Raw genomic sequence first — 18,975 nt, 5'->3', positions numbered from 1 at the left:
TTTCCAAACGTCGTCAGAGATAAAACTTGCTGTATGGACAGCAAAGTGGATTTTCCATTGAAAAGTATTCAAAGTGTATATGAAGCGTTTTTTTTAATGTGGATTTTAGTACGGGCCTCCTTCAAAATCCACATGAAAAATTGTGTTAGAAAAAGTGCTCCAAAAACCTTGAATTGGTCCCAAATGAGGATGAGAAAACTAATCCCAGTCAATGCCCCAATGCAAAGATCAGATCAAAATTACAGATTATATATCATGAGAATCAGGCTATATTAAGTCGGGAAAAGCTCCCGACATGTACAGTGACTGATTCATACCGGTCAGGCGGAAGCTAAAAGACATTTTTTTAAGCCGGCCGTACACATGACTGTTGGCCGACTAATGGTTTGGCCGGCAGCCATCTCGGCCGTCTCTCCGATACACAGGAGCGCACGTTCGGCCGAGCGCTCCTGTGTTCTCTATGTCTGGCAACGGCTTATCTCCTGGAAAACAAAGTGATCGTCAGTCCGAAATCAGATGTTGATGGACATCAATCGGGCAACCGAGCCTGTCGATATCTGTGGGTTTGGATGACATTAGTCTAATGTATGGAGAGCTTTTGCTTCTGACAATATAACCTCCTAGCATTGACCCTGAGCTGTTCCCCATATCCCAGATCCTAATTAAAGGGTCTGTATTTCTTATCCTGAACCAGACATGTTCATTGTCTTTACCTCGGTCACTAACCAGCAGGTGACTAATGGTGTACAGGAGTGTGGTGTCCTCAGTGTTTCTCTGGTCTCCTGGAGACCTGGATCCTCGGCCAGCCCTGAGCCTCAGCCCTTTATATCAGCACACAAGAGGTGGAGGAACCGAAATAAGACTCGTGAGGGAAAGTGTTTAACTACAACCTGAATTACTAACCCGAAAGAAAGCAGACGGGAAGCATGAACCGGACACATCCCCAGGTGAGAGAATGGACTCTATATATATACTTATGGGCGAGGTATATACTATAGTGAGATGTAAGAACTGGGAGTGAGTGAGAGGCGGCTGATTGCTCTATACACTGTGATCTTACCCAGCAAACATGGTGGAATTATACTTCACTCCAGCGTATTAAAACAAAAAAATATTTCATCTGTATCGTCATCCATTTTTTTTTTTTATATCACCCGTTATTAAAATTTACAAGACCAAGTACAATGGTAAAGAAATGCAATGTATCCGCAAAAATCGTATGGTATATTACATGGTTGATCCGTACAATGGATGCCACCATGTGCCCATATATCCATAAGGGCTTATTCACACATCAGTATTTTGCATCAGGTTTTGTATGCAAAAATCAGGAATGGAACTTACAATGAAAAACCATAAGTGAAAGATTGACACCTGCTCTGTGTTTTGGAAATACTTCTTGTTTTGGCATACAAGTACTGGTGAAATACTGATTAAAAATGCTGATGTGTGAATAAAGCCTCATGATCATGATCCTCTATACTTTCCAATAGAAATTAATGAGAAGGCTACAAAACTCTACGAAGATGCCCAGGTGACGTTTTGTAACAGTGAAATACTTGCCATTTTTGATTGCCTTAAAAACTTCCATGTGCACATAGCCTAAGGCAGGGATGCCAAACTCAAACACACAGAGGGCCAAAATGAAAAACAATATCGAGGGAGGGCCGACCAGTATACAGTATAATGGGCTCCACATAGTTCTCCATGCAGAATAATGGGCCCCACAAGGTCCTCCATGCAGAATAATGGGCCCCACAAAGTCCTCCAGGGCCCCACATAGTCCTCCATAAAGTAAAATGGGCCCCACATAGTCCTCCATACAGAATAATGGACCCCACATAGTCCTCCATACAGTACAATGGGCCCCACATAGTCCTCCATACAGAATAATGAACCCCACATAGTCCTCCATACAGTATAATGGGCCCCACATATTCTTCCATACAGAATAATGGGCCCCACATAGTCCTCCATACAGTATAATGGGCTCCACATAGTCCTCCATACTGAATAATGGGCCCCACATAGTCCTCTATAGATAATGATGGGCTCCACATAGTCCCCCATACAGTATAATGGGCCCACATAGTCCTACATACAGAATAATGGGCCCCACATAGTCCTACATACAGAATAATGGGCCCCACATAGTCCTCCATACAGAATAATGGGCCCCACATAGTCCTCCATACAGAATAATGGCCCCACATAGTGCTCCATACAGAATAATGGGCCCCACATAGTCCTCCATACAGAATAATGGGCCCACATAGTTCTCCATACAGAATAATGGTTCCCACATAGTACTCTATACAGAATAATGGGCCCCACATAGTTCTCCATACAGTATAATGGGCCCACATAGTCCTCCATACAGAATAATGGGCTCCACATAGTCCTCCATACAGAATAATGGGCCCCACATAGTCCTCTATAGAGAATGATGGGCTCCACATAGTCCTCCATACAGTATAATGGGCCCACATAGTCCTCCATACAGTATAATGGGCCCCACATAGTCCTCCATACAGAATAATGGGCCCCACATAGTCCTCCATACAGAAGAATGGGCCCCACATAGTCCTCCATATAGTATAATGGCCCCACATAGTCCTCCATACAGAATAATGGGCCCCACATAGTCCTCCATATAGTATAATGGCCCCACATAGTCCTCCATACAGAATAATGGGCCCCACATAGTCCTCCATATAGTATAATGGCCCCACATAGTCCTCCTTACAGTATAATGGTTCCCACATAGTACTCTATACAGAATAATGGGCCCCACATAGTTCTCCATACAGTATAATGGGCCCACATAGTCCTCCATACAGAATAATGGGCTCCACATAGTCCTCCATACAGAATAATGGGCCCCACATAGTCCTCCATATGGAATAATGGGCCCCACATAGTCCTCCATACAGAATAATGGGCCCCACATAGTCCTCCATACAGAATAATGGCCCCACATAGTCCTCCATACAGAATAATGGGCCCACATAGTTCTCCATACAGAATAATGGCCCCACATAGTCCTCCATACAGAATAATGGCCCCACATAGTCCTCCATACAGAATAATGGGCCCCACATAGTCCTCCATACAGAATAATGGGCCCCATATAGTCCTCCATACAGAATAATGGGCCCCACATAGTCCTCCATACAGAATAATGGGCCCCACATAGTCCTCCATACAGAATAATGGGCCCCACATAGTCCTCCATACAGAATAATGGGCCCCACATAGTCCTCCATACAGAATAATGGGCCCCACATAGTCCTCCATACAGAATAATGGGCCCCACATAGTCCTCCATACAGAATAATGGCCCCACATAGTCCTCCATACAGAATAATGGGCCCACATAATCCTCCATACAGTATAATGGCCCCACATAGTCCTCCATACAGAATAATGGGCCCCACATAGTCCTCCATACAGTATAATGGGCCCCACATAGTCCTCCATACAGAATAATGGGCCCCACATAGTCCTCCATACAGAATAATGGGCCCCACATAGTCCTCCATACAGAATAATGGGCCCCACATAGTCCTCCATACAGAATAATGGCCCCACATAGTCCTCCATACAGAATAATGGCCCCACATAGTCCTCCATACAGAATAATGGGCCCCACATAGTCCTCCATACAGTATAATGGGCCCCACATAGTCCTCCATACAGTATAATTGCCCCCACATAGTCCTCCATACAGAATAATGGCCCCACGTAGTCCTGCATACAGAATAATGGGCCCCACATAGTCCTCTATACAGTATAATGGTCCCACTTATTTCTAACTAAGACTAAGATACCCTGTAAGGCTATGTTCACATCACACTTTTGGCTACGTCAGAAGTTCCATATGAAGCCCTGAAAAACGGAATTCAGGTGGATCCGCTCATGGGTCCATTGACTTTCATGAAGTAGATGGAGTCACTTTGTGCTCTGTCTGACCTCATTTTCAGCAGTATCTGCCTTTTTCAGTGGCCATAAAACATGGTCCAATGTGCTTTTGTGTCTGCTTGAAAAAGACAGATGCTCCTGAAAATGAGGTCAGACAGAGCACAAAGTACTACTTCATGAAAGTCAATGGCCCTGTCACATGAGTCCCATTTTTCAGGGCTTTAGATAGAAGCCCTGACGGAGCCACTGACCTGTGGCAAAAAATGTAATGTGAACCTGGCTTAAGGTGGCGTAATGAAGGACAATCATTATATTTATGCCGGCCATATAAACTAGATATCTATCGTCTGAAATTCATTTTGCGGACCGCTATCTGTCCCCTATAAGAGAAGCGCTCGGATTGACCCCGCATTCATGTGTTTTCAAGACAGAGAGGATAAAGCCGTTATCAGACTTCACCGGCTGCGGCTTGTCTCTCTGAAAATTCTTCTCTCCCCTAATATCTTCTGTCTGGAGAACCCACATACACATGGGATGGCCTCGCAACTCCACCTCAGTCGACAGGTTCAGCAGACTTTATTATACAACCCCTGGCAAAAATTATGGAATCACCGGGCTTGGAGGATGTTCATTCAGTTGTTTAATGTTGTTGAAAAAAAGCAGATCACAGACATGGCACCAAACTAAAGTCATTTCAAATGGCAACTTTAGGGCTTAAAGAAATCAAGATTAAAAATGTGGTACTCAGTAAGGGTACTTTTTTTCAGACCAAGCAGAGGGAAAAAAAATATGGAATCACTCAACTCTGGGGAAAAAAAATTATGGAATCACCCTGTAAATTTTCACTTCCAAAACTAACACCTGCATCAAATTAGGTCTGCATCTAAAAATGAGTGATCACACCTTGGAGAGCTGTTGCACCAAGTGGACTGACATGAATTATGGCTCCAACACGAGAGATGTCAATTGAAACAAAGGAAAGGATTATCAAACTCTAAAAAGAAGGTAAGTCATCACGCAATGTTGCAAAAGATGTTGGTTGTTCACAGTCATCTGTGTCTAAAATCTGGACCAAATACAAACAACATGGGAAGGTTGTTAAAGCCAAACCTACTGGTAGACCAAGGAAGACATCAAAGCGTCAAGACCGGAAACTTAAAGCAATATGCCTCCAAAACAGGAAATGCACAACAAAACAAATCAGGAACGAATGGGTGGAAACTGGAGTCAATGTCTGTGACCGAACTGTAAGAAACCGCCTAAAGGAAATGGGATTTACATACAGAAAAGCTAAACATAAGCCATCATTAACACCTAAACAGAAAAAAACAAGGTTACAATGGGCTAAGGAAAAGCAATCGTGGACTGTGGATGACTGGATGAAAGTCATATTCAGTGATGAATCGTGAATCTGCATTGGGCAAGGTGATGATGCTGGAACTTTTGTTTGGTGCCGTTTCAATGAGATTTATAAAGATGACTGCATGAAGAGAACATGCAAGTTTCCACAGTCATTGATGATATGGGGCTGCATGTCAGGTAAAGGCACTGGGGAGATGGCTGTCATTACATCTTCAATAAATGCCCAAGTTTACATTGATATTTTGGACAGTTTTCTTATCCCATCAATTGAAAAGATGTTTGGGGATGATGACATCATTTTTCAAGATGATAATGCATTCTGCCATAGAGGAAAAACTGTGAAAACATTCCTTGAAAGAAGATACATAAGGTCAATGTCATGGCCTGCAAATAGTCCGGATCTCAATCCAATGGAAAATCTTTGGTGGAAGTTGAAGAAAATGGGCCATGACAAGGCTCCAACCTGCAAAGCTGATCTGGCAACAGCAATTAGAGAAAGTTGGAGCCAGATTGATGAAGAGTACTGTTTGTCACTCATTAAGTCCATGCCTCAGAGACTGCAAGCTGTTATTAAAGCCAGAGGTGGTGCAACAAAATACTAGTGATGTATTGGAGTGTTCTTTTGTGTGTTTGTTTTTCATGATTCCATAATTTTTTCCTCAGAATTGAGTGATTCCATAATTTTTTCCCTCTGCTTGGTCTGAAAAAAATTACCCTTACTGAGTACCACATTTTTTATCTTGATTTCTTTTAGTGTTTCTTAAAGCCCTAAAGTTGCCATTTGAAATTATTTTAGTTTTGTGCCATGTCTGTGATCTGCTTTTTTTCAACAACATTAAACAACTGAATGAACACACTCCGAGCCCGGTGATTCCATAATTTTTGCCAGGGGTTGTATGTGGTCAGGTTTGAAGATCCTACCCCAATATGTAATAATTGTAATAATAATTATATTAGCATATACCTCCAATTTGAAATGTAGTATAGTTTTTCTTATTCGTTGTCTCTTTCCTCATGTGCAGAGCATTGCAGGACCTTAGGTATCCATGGTTATGACCACTGATATAGTGACAGTTAGCTAGTTGCTAGTGGTCGTAACCATGGATACCTAAGGTATGTTTTAAGATATTGAGTGGTTTTGACAGCCATTAGCCCTCTGGAAGGCTTGGGGGCCAATTCGCCAAAGTCTCCAATTTTGCTATACTTTACTGTGATCATCGCCTATAAAGTAAACAAAGTATGGACGTAGGATATAAGCCAGGCAGCCACATAAACAAGCCCCTTGTATGCATCATTCTTGCTTTTGTCAGGATATGTCTCTTTTGTCCATACGCAGCCCTGTGTCCATGCGCAGCCCTGTGTCCATACAGAGCCCTATGTCCATACAGAGCCCTATGTCCATACACAGCCCTATGTCCATACAGAGCCCTATGTCCATACACAGCCCTGTGTCCATACACAGCCCTATGTCCATACAGAGCCCTGTGTCCATGCGCAGCCCTGTGTCCATACAGAGCCCTGTGTCCATACAGAGCCCTATGTCCATACAGAGCCCTATGTCCATACACAGCCCTATGTCCATACAGAGCCCTGTGTCCATACGCAGCCCTATGTCCATACAGAGCCCTGTGTCCATACAGAGCCCTATGTCCATACAGAGCCCTATGTCCATACACAGCCCCATGTCCATACACAGCCCTGTGTCCATACAGAGCCCTGTGTCCATACACAGCCCTATGTCCATACAGAGCCCTATGTCCATACAGAGCCCTGTGTCCATACAGAGCCCTATGTCCATACAGAGCCCCATGTCCATACACAGCCCTGTGTCCATACAGAGCCCTGTGTCCATACACAGCCCTATGTCCATACAGAGCCCTATGTCCATACAGAGCCCTATGTCCATACACAGCCCTGTGTCCATACAGAGCCCTATGTCCATACACAGCCCTGTGTCCATACAGAGCCCTGTGTCCATGCGCAGCCCTGTGTCCATGCGCAGCCCTGTGTCCATACACAGCCCTATGTCCATACAGAGCCCTATGTCCATACAGAGCCCTATGTCCATACACAGCCCTATGTCCATACAGAGCCCTGTGTCCATGCGCAGCCCTGTGTCCATACAGAGCCCTGTGTCCATACAGAGCCCTGTGTCCATACACAGTCCTGTGTCCATGCGCAGCCCTGTGTCCTTACAGAGCCCTGTGTCCATGCGCAGCCCTGTGTCCATACAGAGCCCTATGTCCATACAGAGCCCTATGTCCATACACAGCCCTATGTCCATACAGAGCCCTATGTCCATACACAGCCCTGTGTCCATACAGAGCCCTGTGTCCATGCGCAGCCCTGTGTCCATACAGAGCCCTGTGTCCATACAGAGCCCTATGTCCATACAGAGCCCTATGTCCATACACAGCCCTGTGTCCATACACAGCCCTATGTCCATACACAGCCCTATGTCCATACACAGCCCTGTGTCCATACACAGCCCTGTGTCCATACAGAGCTCTGTGTCCATATGCAGCCCTATGTCCATACACAGCCCTATGTCCATACACAGCCCTGTGTCCATACACAGCCCTGTGTCCATACAGAGCCCTGTGTCCATATGCAGCCCTATGTCCATACACAGCCCTATGTCCATACACAGCCCTATGTCCATACACAGCCCTGTGTCCATACAGAGCCCTGTGTCCATACGCAGCCCTATGTCCATACACAGCCCTGTGTCCATACACAGCCCTGTGTCCATACACAGCCCTATGTCCATACAGAGCCCTGTGTCCATACAGAGCCCTGTGTCCATACACAGCCCTATGTCCATACAGAGCCCTATGTCCATACACAGCCCTGTGTCCATACACAGCCCTGTGTCCATACGCAGCCCTATGTCCATACACAGCCCTATGTCCATACACAGCCCTGTGTCCATACACAGCCCTATGTCCATACAGAGCCCTGTGTCCATACGCAGCCCTGTGTCCATACGCAGCCCTATGTCCATACACAGCCCTATGTCCATACACAGCCCTGTGTCCATACACAGCCCTATGTCCATACAGAGCCCTGTGTCCATACAGAGCCCTATGTCCATACACAGCCCTGTGTCCATACAGAGCCCTGTGTCCATGCGCAGCCCTGTGTCCATACACAGCCCTATGTCCATACAGAGCCCTGTGTCCATACACAGCCCTATGTCCATACAGAGCCCTGTGTCCATACGCAGCCCTGTGTCCATACGCAGCCCTATGTCCATACACAGCCCTATGTCCATACACAGCCCTGTGTCCATACACAGCCCTATGTCCATACAGAGCCCTGTGTCCATACAGAGCCCTATGTCCATACACAGCCCTGTGTCCATACAGAGCCCTGTGTCCATACAGAGCCCTGTGTCCATACACAGTCCTGTGTCCATGCGCAGCCCTGTGTCCATACAGAGCCCTGTGTCCATGCGCAGCCCTGTGTCCATACAGAGCCCTGTGTCCATACAGAGCCCTGTGTCCATACAGAGCCCTGTGTCCATACGCAGCCCTATGTCCATACAGAGCCCTGTGTCCATACAGAGCCCTGTGTCCATACAGAGCCCTGTGTCCATGCGCAGCCCTGTGTCCATACAGAGCCCTGTGTCCATACAGAGCCCTATGTCCATACACAGCCCTGTGTCCATACAGAGCCCTATGTCCATACACAGCCCTGTGTCCATACAGAGCCCTGTGTCCATACGCAGCCCTATGTCCATACACAGCCCTATGTCCATACACAGCCCTATGTCCATACACAGCCCTATGTCCATACAGAGCCCTGTGTCCATACAGAGCCCTATGTCCATACACAGCCCTGTGTCCATACAGAGCCCTGTGTCCATACAGAGCCCTGTGTCCATACAGAGCCCTGTGTCCATACGCAGCCCTGTGTCCATACGCAGCCCTATGTCCATACACAGCCCTATGTCCATACACAGCCCTGTGTCCATACACAGCCCTATGTCCATACAGAGCCCTGTGTCCATACAGAGCCCTATGTCCATACACAGCCCTGTGTCCATACAGAGCCCTGTGTCCATACAGAGCCCTGTGTCCATACACAGTCCTGTGTCCATGCGCAGCCCTGTGTCCATACAGAGCCCTGTGTCCATACAGAGCCCTGTGTCCATACGCAGCCCTATGTCCATACAGAGCCCTGTGTCCATACAGAGCCCTGTGTCCATACAGAGCCCTGTGTCCATACAGAGCCCTATGTCCATACACAGCCCTATGTCCATACACAGCCCTATGTCCATACACAGCCCTATGTCCATACACAGCCCTGTGTCCATACACAGCCCTATGTCCATACACAGCCCTGTGTCCATACGCAGCCCTATGTCCATACAGAGCCCTGTGTCCATGCGCAGCCCTGTGTCCATACAGAGCCCTATGTCCATACACAGCCCTATGTCCATACAGAGCCCTGTGTCCATACAGAGCCCTATGTCCATACACAGCCCTATGTCCATACACAGCCCTATGTCCATACACAGCCCTATGTCCATACACAGCCCTGTGTCCATACACAGCCCTATGTCCATACACAGCCCTATGTCCATACAGAGCCCTGTGTCCATACAGAGCCCTGTGTCCATGCGCAGCCCTGTGTCCATACACAGCCCTATGTCCATACAGAGCCCTGTGTCCATGCGCAGCCCTGTGTCCATACGCAGCCCTATGTCCATACAGAGCCCTGTGTCCATACAGAGCCCTGTGTCCATGCGCAGCCCTGTGTCCATACACAGCCCTATGTCCATACAGAGCCCTGTGTCCATGCGCAGCCCTGTGTCCATACAGAGCCCTGTGTCCATACACAGCCCTGTGTCCATACAGAGCCCTGTGTCCAAACGCAGCCTTGTGTCCATACAGAGCCCTATGTCCATACACAGCCCTATGTCCATACACAGCCCTATGTCCATACAGAGCCCTATGTCCATACACAGCCCTATGTCCATACGCAGCCCTATGTCCATACAGAGCCCTGTGTCCATACGCAGCCCTATGTCCATACGCAGCCCTATGTCCATACAGAGCCCTGTGTCCATACGCAGCCCTATGTCCATACACAGCCCTATGTCCATACGCAGCCCTATGTCCATACAGAGCCCTGTGTCCATACGCAGCCCTATGTCCATACACAGCCCTATGTCCATACGCAGCCCTATGTCCATACAGAGCCCTGTGTCCATACGCAGCCCTATGTCCATACGCAGCCCTATGTCCATACAGAGCCCTGTGTCCATACGCAGCCCTATGTCCATACGCAGCCCTATGTCCATACAGAGCCCTATGAATAGCACTGACTGCACCTATTGTTCTTTACTTACTAATTAGCTACTTTATAAGGTGTGAATTGGAGACTTGGCAGAACAGATAATAACAGGTAGATTGTAATATGTGATGAAACATCATGTCAGAGGCGCCATGTTGTACTCGCTGCCAATGTACATAATACGTTATTGTGTATAGCTGTAAAGTAATAGTTCACCTTATGTTTCTGAGAATCTGCAACAACGCATATGGCTGCACAATTTTGCAAAAAATTTCACTCCCAACTGCCCAAAAAAATTCCAATATCTCTGTAAGGTCTCGTTCAGACATCATTTTTTTGTGTACGAGTGCTATCAGTGTTTTTCATGGATAGCACTTGTACCTATAATAGTGAATGGAGTTATTCACATATCTGTGATTTTTCACGGACCAAAAGGTCCACGCAAAATCGCAAAGACATGTCTGAATTTGATCCGAGGGTCAGATCAATATCGGCATTGCAAGTCTATGGGTCCGTGAAAAAATTGGGCAGCACTCGGATGCTGTCCGAGTGCGGTCGGATATTCACAGACTATTATATAAGAGGAGGTTGGTTTCTTTTCCACGTACGAGAAAATTGATTATACAACTCTGACCCAACACGGATCCAACTCAGACTCAACACATACCCAACTCGGAGCCAACTCGGACCCAACACAGACCCAACTCGGACCCAAGTCAGAGCCAACTCAGACCCAAAACAGAGCCAACTTGAACCCATCTCGGACCCAACTCTGACCCAACTCTGACCCAACTCGGACCCAACACAGACCCAACTCGGACCCAACTCTGACCCAACTCTGACCCAACTCTGACCCAACTCTGACCCAACTCTGACCCAACTCAGACCCAACTCGGACCCAACTCGGACGCAACTCGGACCCATCTCGGACCCATCTCGGACCCATCTCGGACCCATCTCGGACCCAACTCGGACCCAACTCAGACCCAACTCAGACCCAACTCAGACCCAACTCAGACCCAACTTGGGCCTAACATAGACGACCCAACTCAAAGCCAATTCTGACCCAACGCGGACCCAACACAGACCCAACTTGGCCAAATTCTGACCCGACTCGGACCAAACTCGGATGAAAATCACGGGTCAAAGTTGATCATTTTTTTCTCGTCTGTGAAAAAAACTGATGTTTACTAATATATAGGCAATTATTCTTGGGACACATGACACACACGCACCACTCACATTGAGGACACAGGCATGACACACAAAAGCTACAGACTAAGACCGGGGTCACACAGCCGTTGATTTAGATGAGAGAATCGTAGCACAGGTGTGGAGAACATAGAGAACTTAATTTCTCCATATCCTCCATTGTCTCTGTCCGTGGGTATCAGATTGCACTCGTATGACATCTGAGTGCAGTCAAATATTTCACACGCATCTATAGACTTGAATGGGTGAGTCTGATATGATTATCTGATGCAATAGCAGATCTGCACTGTCCCATAGAATAATATTGGGCCGAGTACTATCTGATAAAACATCTGATAGCACTCAGCCGTGTTATACGCCCTACGGCCACATTCACACGTTCAGTATTTTACATCAGTATTTTTAAAACCAGGAGTGGGTGATAAATCCAGAAGTGGTGACGTGTTTCTATTCTACTTTTCCTCTGATTGTTCCACTCCTGGTTTCGGCTTACAAATACTGATGTAAAATACTGACCAAATACTGAATGTGTGAACGGGGTCTAACTAAGAGCCAATGAGAGTTGATAGTTATCAGTGTGATCTAGACACCAGCAGTTTTTCATACTATTTTTACTCTTGCAGCGGAGAAGTATGGACGCTTCATCATTGGGGTCTACAGTGTCAATGCTCTCAAGGGATGAGAAGGGTAAATACATATTTTGGTCATTACTTTGCAATTTTTGACCTTTGCCAACCAAAACCATTTTATGTTTCCCAGATTTGTGCGGTGGCTGCAGCAGAAGATGTGTTTGCATCATAGCTGTGATACTAATCGTGCTGGTGATCATTGCTGCTGCCATTGTGTGCGCCGTTCTTCTCGCCCTCCCGGCTCGCACCCCAGGTATTAAGTGATAGGTGCAGTCCAAAGACAAGACTGGTTTGTAGCATATGGGAAAGGTAGTAATTTATTAGATATCACAGAGATGTACTGTATGTACCTGGTCGATTATCTAATCTGGGGCTGCTGAGCTTTGTGACATTACCTGCAAACCAATTCACAGACTGCAGGCTGTTATGTACAGTGACAGTATTCTGCAGACACTTATCGGAGATTACCTGGTCTTTCTAGCAATTATACAGACTAGTCACTATCACGGACAGGTGCTGAACATTGATGTACAATACTTTGGTCTCTCTCTGTCTTCAGAAAGTCGCTTCTGCGTCACATCAGATAACTTCACTGGTTTCCTATGTGATGACAGGATAACATGTCTGCTGCCATCTTCAGTCTGTAATTCTGCAAGAGACTGCGGCAACGGGGAAGATGAAACTACTTCACTGTGCAGTGAGTAAAACGTTTTTGTTTTTTTTAATTAAGTTTTGCATGACTGCCCATTGACTTATATCCGTATCATGTATGGACACATTTGATAAGATAAAACAAATATTTTTTTAATACGAGAGGCTAAATTTGACTTAAGCAAAAAAGTTGCACTGAGTTTCAGTATGCATTCTATTTTTCTTTTCCTGATGTGCCATTTTTAACCTGATACTAGTCTCAGACTTCTCTTTTGAGTTCTGTGCATCTAGGATGCCAAGGTCGTCACTAGTTCTTATGTATCAGCATTCAGCACAGCTTCATTCCTGCACAGCTTCATTCCTGCACAGCTTTTCCATCTGTCTTTTGCTGTATGATTTCCCCCCTCTTTCCTTTCTGTGGCATCGTCCTGTGTTCTTTCTGAACACATACTCAAATAGTGCAATTTGCTCCTTCTCCCCGATTTTAGCATGATCAGTCGACCATTTGATGTATATGGGGGCCACCCAACTCTTCCCTATCAGTTGATATCAAGAGTTGGATGGTTAAAATTTAAATGCCTGACCCATTCATTTTCAAAGGAGACGAGCTACGGACAGAGGTTTCTGCTAGCAGCTTCCTCCCTTCTGCCTATCGAAAACACATGCCTTTTGGCCAATCCATAACCTCATGTGTATGAGAGAGTCAGGAGAGATGGCTCTCTACTGTGTGTGGCCAGCTAACAATGAAAGTAAGGAGTAGAGCAGAGAGAACTGACAGGACCGAAGCATTGTGTGGATATCAGAAGCAGCAGACCATCCAGCTATATGAAGCAGTTACACAGTCTCTACAACAGCAAAATAGCAGGAAAGTTAGAAAATAAATGAACAATAAAAAAGTTCAGTGCAAAGTTTTCTATAACCTTTAACATTAACATCACTTAACCATTATAACATAGTGGTGGGGGCGGGGTTATACAGAGCTCATGAATATGGAGGACTACCTAGTAGCAAGTTTACTAGTCCTCTATAATCTCCTGCTTATAAAACAGTGATTTTATAAATATTACAGCAAGCAGCCCAGTAAGTGACACATCGCTGGAATCAGCGTCTCTGTCTATACAGTGGTGGCCAAAAGTATTGGCACCCCTGCAATTCTGTCAGATAATACTCAGTTTCTTCCTGAAAATGATTGCAATCACAAATTCTTTGGTATTATTATCTTCATTTAATTTGTCTTCAATGAAAAAACACAAAAAGAATTGTCCTAAAGCCAAATTGGATACAATTCCACACCAAACCTAAAAAAGGGGGTGGACAAAAGTATTGGCACTGTTTGAAAAATCATGTGATGCTTCTCTAATTCTTGTAATTAACAGCACCTGTAACTTACCTGTGGCACCTAACAGGTGTTGGCAATAACTAAATCACACTTGCAGCCAGTTAACATGGATTAAAGTTGACTCAACCTCTGTCCTGTGTCCTTGTGTGTACCACATTGAGCATGGAGAAAAGAAAGAAGACCAAAGAACTGTCTGAGGACTTGAGAAACCAAATTGTGAGGAAGCATGAGCAATCTCAAGGCTACAAGTCCATCTCCAAAGACCTGAATGTTCCTGTGTCTTCCGTGCGCAGTGTCATCAAGAAGTTTAAAGCCCATGGCACTGTGGCTAACCTCCCTAGATGTGGACGGAAAAGAAAAATTGACGAGAGATTTCAACGCAAGATTGTGCGGATGGTGGGTAAAGAACCTCGACTAACATCCAAACAAGTTCAAGCTGCCCTGCAGTCCGAGGGTACAACAGTGTCAACCCGTACTATCCGTCGGCGTCTGAATGAAAAGGGACTGTATGGTAGGATACCCAGGAAGACCCCACTTCTTACCCCGAGACATAAAAAAGCCAGGCTGGAGTTTGCCAAAACTTACCTGAGAAAGCCTAAAACGTTTTGGAAGAATGTTCTCTGGTCAGATGAGACAAAAGTAGAGTTTTTTGGGAAAAAGCATCAACATAGAGTGTACAGGAAAAAAAAAAGAGGCATTCAAGGAAAAGAACACGGTCCCTACAGTCAAACATGGCGGAGGTTCCCTGATGTTTTGGGGTTGCTTTGCTGCCTCTGACACTGGACTGCTTGACCGTGTGCATGGCATTATGACGTCTGAAGACTACCAACAAATTTTGCAGCATAATGTAGGACCCAGTGTGAGAAAGCTGGGTCTCCCTCAGAGGTCATGGGTCTTCCAGCAGGCCAATGACCCAAAACACACTTCCAAAAGCACTATAAAATGGTTTGAGAGAAAGCACTGGAGACTTCTAAGGTGGCCAGCAATGAGTCCAGACCTGAATCCCATAGAACACCTGTGGAGAGATCTCAAAATGGCAGTTTGGAGAAGGCACCCTTCAAATATCAGGGACCTGGAGCAGTTTGCCAAAGAAGAATGGTCTACAATTCCAGCAGAGCATTGTAAGAAACTCATTGATGGTTACCGGAAGCGGTTGTTCGCAGTTATTTTGGCTAAAGGTTGTGCAACCAAGTATTAGGCTGAGGGTGCCAATACTTTTGTCTGGCCCATTTTTGGAGTTTTGTGTGAAATGATCAATGATTTGATTTTTGCTTCATTCTCTTTTGTGTTTTTTCCTTGCAAGCAAATTAAATGAAGATAATAATACCAAAGAATTTGTGATTGCAATCATTTTCAGGAAGAAACTGAGTATTATCGGACAGAATTGCAGGGGTGCCAATACTTTTGGCCACCACTGTACATTATGGTGCTCTCAGATTAGGTGATAATAACCTGTTTAAAGAATTCCTTTATATACACCAATACTTTAACTGAGAATGTGTGTCCCGTAGGTAACCTGCCTAATAATTTACCTGGATATTTAATATTCCGATGTGGAAATCCTCAGTTTTGGATCTACAGTAACTTGAAGTGTAATGGCATCAATAATTGTGGCGATTGTTCTGATGAGTCTCAGTCATGTAAGTATAATGGAAAGAGGGGTCTAGAATCAGCCTTAGGGGTCCGGGTAAGAGGTGGACAGACTGATTTAGTAGAATATATATTACATTAGACTATTATATTTTGCATAGTAAGTGAGGATATAAAAAACTTGGTAATATACCTTATAGAGTTGAGCAAAATGATTGGTAGGATCCTGGTCCAATGACCACTTCTATAGTCTGTGGCTGCTGGACCTGAGCCCTACCAGCCTCCTCCTATCTGCGGCATCCCATGTGCTTCTTCTGATTAGTAGGCCACGCAGCATCATTATGTTGCGGTACATGATGTTGCAGAGGCCTAATAATCAGAAGAGGCAGCGGAGATGCCACAAGTAGGAAGAGGTAGTCAGTGCTCTTGTCTGGAAACCATGGACTACTGATGTGGCCGCCGGACTACGGCCTGTAATATTGGAAAAGGAGCATCTCTTCTTCCTCATCTCTAGCACTCCTTCCTATCCTCCTATGTCACCAAAACATCTCTGTAATAGGAGAGGATGGAGGAGGGGGATGCAGCTGCAGGGAAAGGGGGAGTGGAGACCCCCAAGTAGATCTAACAACACCCTGTCTCCCCTATCGTCCCTAAATAGGTTCAGAACCTATCGCCAAGCAGGATACCTTAGCCCTAGTTGACCCTAAAGATAAGCCCTAGGTGGGGAGGGGTGAGCACTAGTCAGTCCCACCGCAACTAAAGACAAACCAGGGAAACCGACAAGGGGATACACTTAGCTTTGAGAAGACATCAGAGAGATCACAACTACAATCCACAAAGGAACTCCAAGGAGAATCCAGCCGACCGCCAGAACTCCAGACCTGAACAGAGGATTTTACTTTATCACCAGCAACGCTCTGGAGAAACTGAGTGTATTAAAGGGTGTGTTAATTAGCAGCAGAAGGTGGAGATCACCACTGGGTCCTAGAGAGGGAGGGATGATGAAAGGATCAAGAAGGTGTCTGCAAGGCCAAGCGCAGCAACCTTCTACAGCCGGATCCAGAATGACTGTCTGTCAAACCTGACACACCTGTGACAATACCCTTGTTAATTCAGTCAAGTCAATCACCAAGGTCTGGGGGGTGGGTGATATAACTAACTTTTAAGAGGCACGACAGAAGTGGGAATATTGCTATACACAAGGAAGCCTTTTATAAGGTAGGAATATGGTGGTTTCCTCAAGTGAACAGTCCAGCTTCACAGGGTCCTACATGTCTATCGTTGATTCCAGTACCTGGTTTCTTTCCTGTGCACCATGAATGGTGGTTACCTTGGCTGTATAGCCTTGGACTAACTCTCCTCTATGTCTTTCTCTTAGTGGCATCCTGTTCCTCCTGTCCGAGTAATTGGTGGCCATGTACCCCGGTGCTCTACCAGTACTGCAACTGCATCCCCAGATCATTATGTGGCAATGGAGTCCAAGACTGCGTGGACTGGTCTGATGAATATCAGTGCAAGTGACCGGATCAACAGCCTAATGTACTTATACCTGTATATACATTAATGTACACACATGTAAATTCCTGATTACATAGCCTTATATTAAAGTTCATGTAATCAATCCAAACTACCAAGTGGTCCTCACCATAACTACGAGATATCATCTCTTCAGTAAAGCCTCGATTCCTAAAATACAGACTTGTATTCTGATTCTGCGTTTTTGTGTAGGACGGGATGGCTGAAGCCCAAATGATTATCAAAGCACTTATATAATCAAAATATCGGATTGAGCAATTTAGGGCAGTGCTAATTGCAAGTAAAGTTAGCACTACACTACATTTAACCACTTGGTGCTTACTTACCTCGATCTTATTTCCTTTATCCTTGTCTTAAAGTCTGTGGGCACCTTTGACAGAACTAAAACTTTTTCTTACATATGTTGCTAGTTACCTTTAATAAATAAAATTGCAAAGCTCCAGTCTGTAGTTTTCAGTTATTCACTCATTTTCATCCCCCGCCTTAATATGTAGTTTTCGGCCTGATCCAAGTTTCAGATTTTTCTCGTCTGAGTATCCCTCCCAGTAATACAGGATGAATGTGAGGTTAAGGGGGTTGCTGCCTGCACTTGCATTCACATATGAGCTCAACACCAATGTTGTGCTTTCTGACTTGTCTGTAGCCTGTTTTCTCTGCACTCCATAAAACTTTAGACACTTTCCCCTCTCTCCACTGCAGATCTGTGTATGACCCCTTCCCTCCTGCCATCTCTAACACTACAGAGAAGAGGGAGCAGAAAGAGGTTTCAGGAGCAGGAACTATTAAAGATTTGTAACATTTTTGCAGATCGCACTGCTATAGAGAAGACTTGGACATTTTGCAGCAGCAAAATAGTAGAAAATGTTTGAATATTTAAAAAGTAGTTTAACTTTGCATTTAGGAAGCAAATGAACAATAAAAAAATTCTGTGTAAAGGTAATTCTTGTAAGTGATGTAAATCTCGGATTAACCTTTAATAACAAAACAACAGACTTTCTTTTATTTATGAATTGCAGTTATGTCCCTAATTGTGATGTCTTTAACAGCTGAATAGGTAGTTTTTTTTCCTCATTTAGTTGATTTTTTACATTCAGTTTAATGTACTGTGATATAATAATCTCACTTTTTTGTGGCCTTGAAACAAACTATAAAGTTGGATTTTTCATTTTTATTGTATGCTGTAGTTTATACACTAAATGGACAATATATTGTTTGCAGTCCCTTGAATAAGAACGTCTGATATATCTGTGGGGTATTTAATTAAATAAGGGAGTATAAAGAAAGTTTGGGTTGGGTTCCTGGCATCCAACTGAAAATGACATTTGGGAGGAGCAATGGAAAATGATCCTTGAGAGCCAATCAGTGTGGCTGTGATTACTCCTGGTGATGCTGATTGGTTGAAAGCAGTGCAAAAGACTCATCCAAAATGTCCTT

The 18,975-nt window shown here is 45.0% G+C and overlaps 1 protein-coding gene across 1 annotated transcript; it reads left to right on the top strand.

The window, feature by feature from the left end:
• The first annotated feature begins 758 nt into the window (after positions 1–758).
• Positions 759–18,712, top strand: LDLRAD1 (low density lipoprotein receptor class A domain containing 1). The gene is made up of 6 exons (XM_073642625.1): positions 759–947; positions 12,420–12,483; positions 12,556–12,678; positions 12,985–13,122; positions 15,927–16,055; positions 17,384–18,712. The coding sequence occupies exons 1-6, from the start codon at positions 927–929 to the stop codon at positions 17,524–17,526; spliced, it is 618 nt and encodes a 205-aa protein (XP_073498726.1). The 5' UTR covers positions 759–926; the 3' UTR covers positions 17,527–18,712.
• Positions 18,713–18,975: the final 263 nt, after the last annotated feature.

Source organism: Phyllobates terribilis, unplaced genomic scaffold (genome assembly GCF_046119375.1).
Source record: "Phyllobates terribilis strain yellow unplaced genomic scaffold, ASM4611937v1 Scaffold_8__6_contigs__length_399053987, whole genome shotgun sequence".
Lineage (NCBI taxonomy): Eukaryota > Metazoa > Chordata > Amphibia > Anura > Dendrobatidae > Phyllobates > Phyllobates terribilis.
The sequence above is the reverse complement of the archived record's forward strand: the minus strand, read 5'-3'. Positions and strand labels throughout refer to the sequence as shown.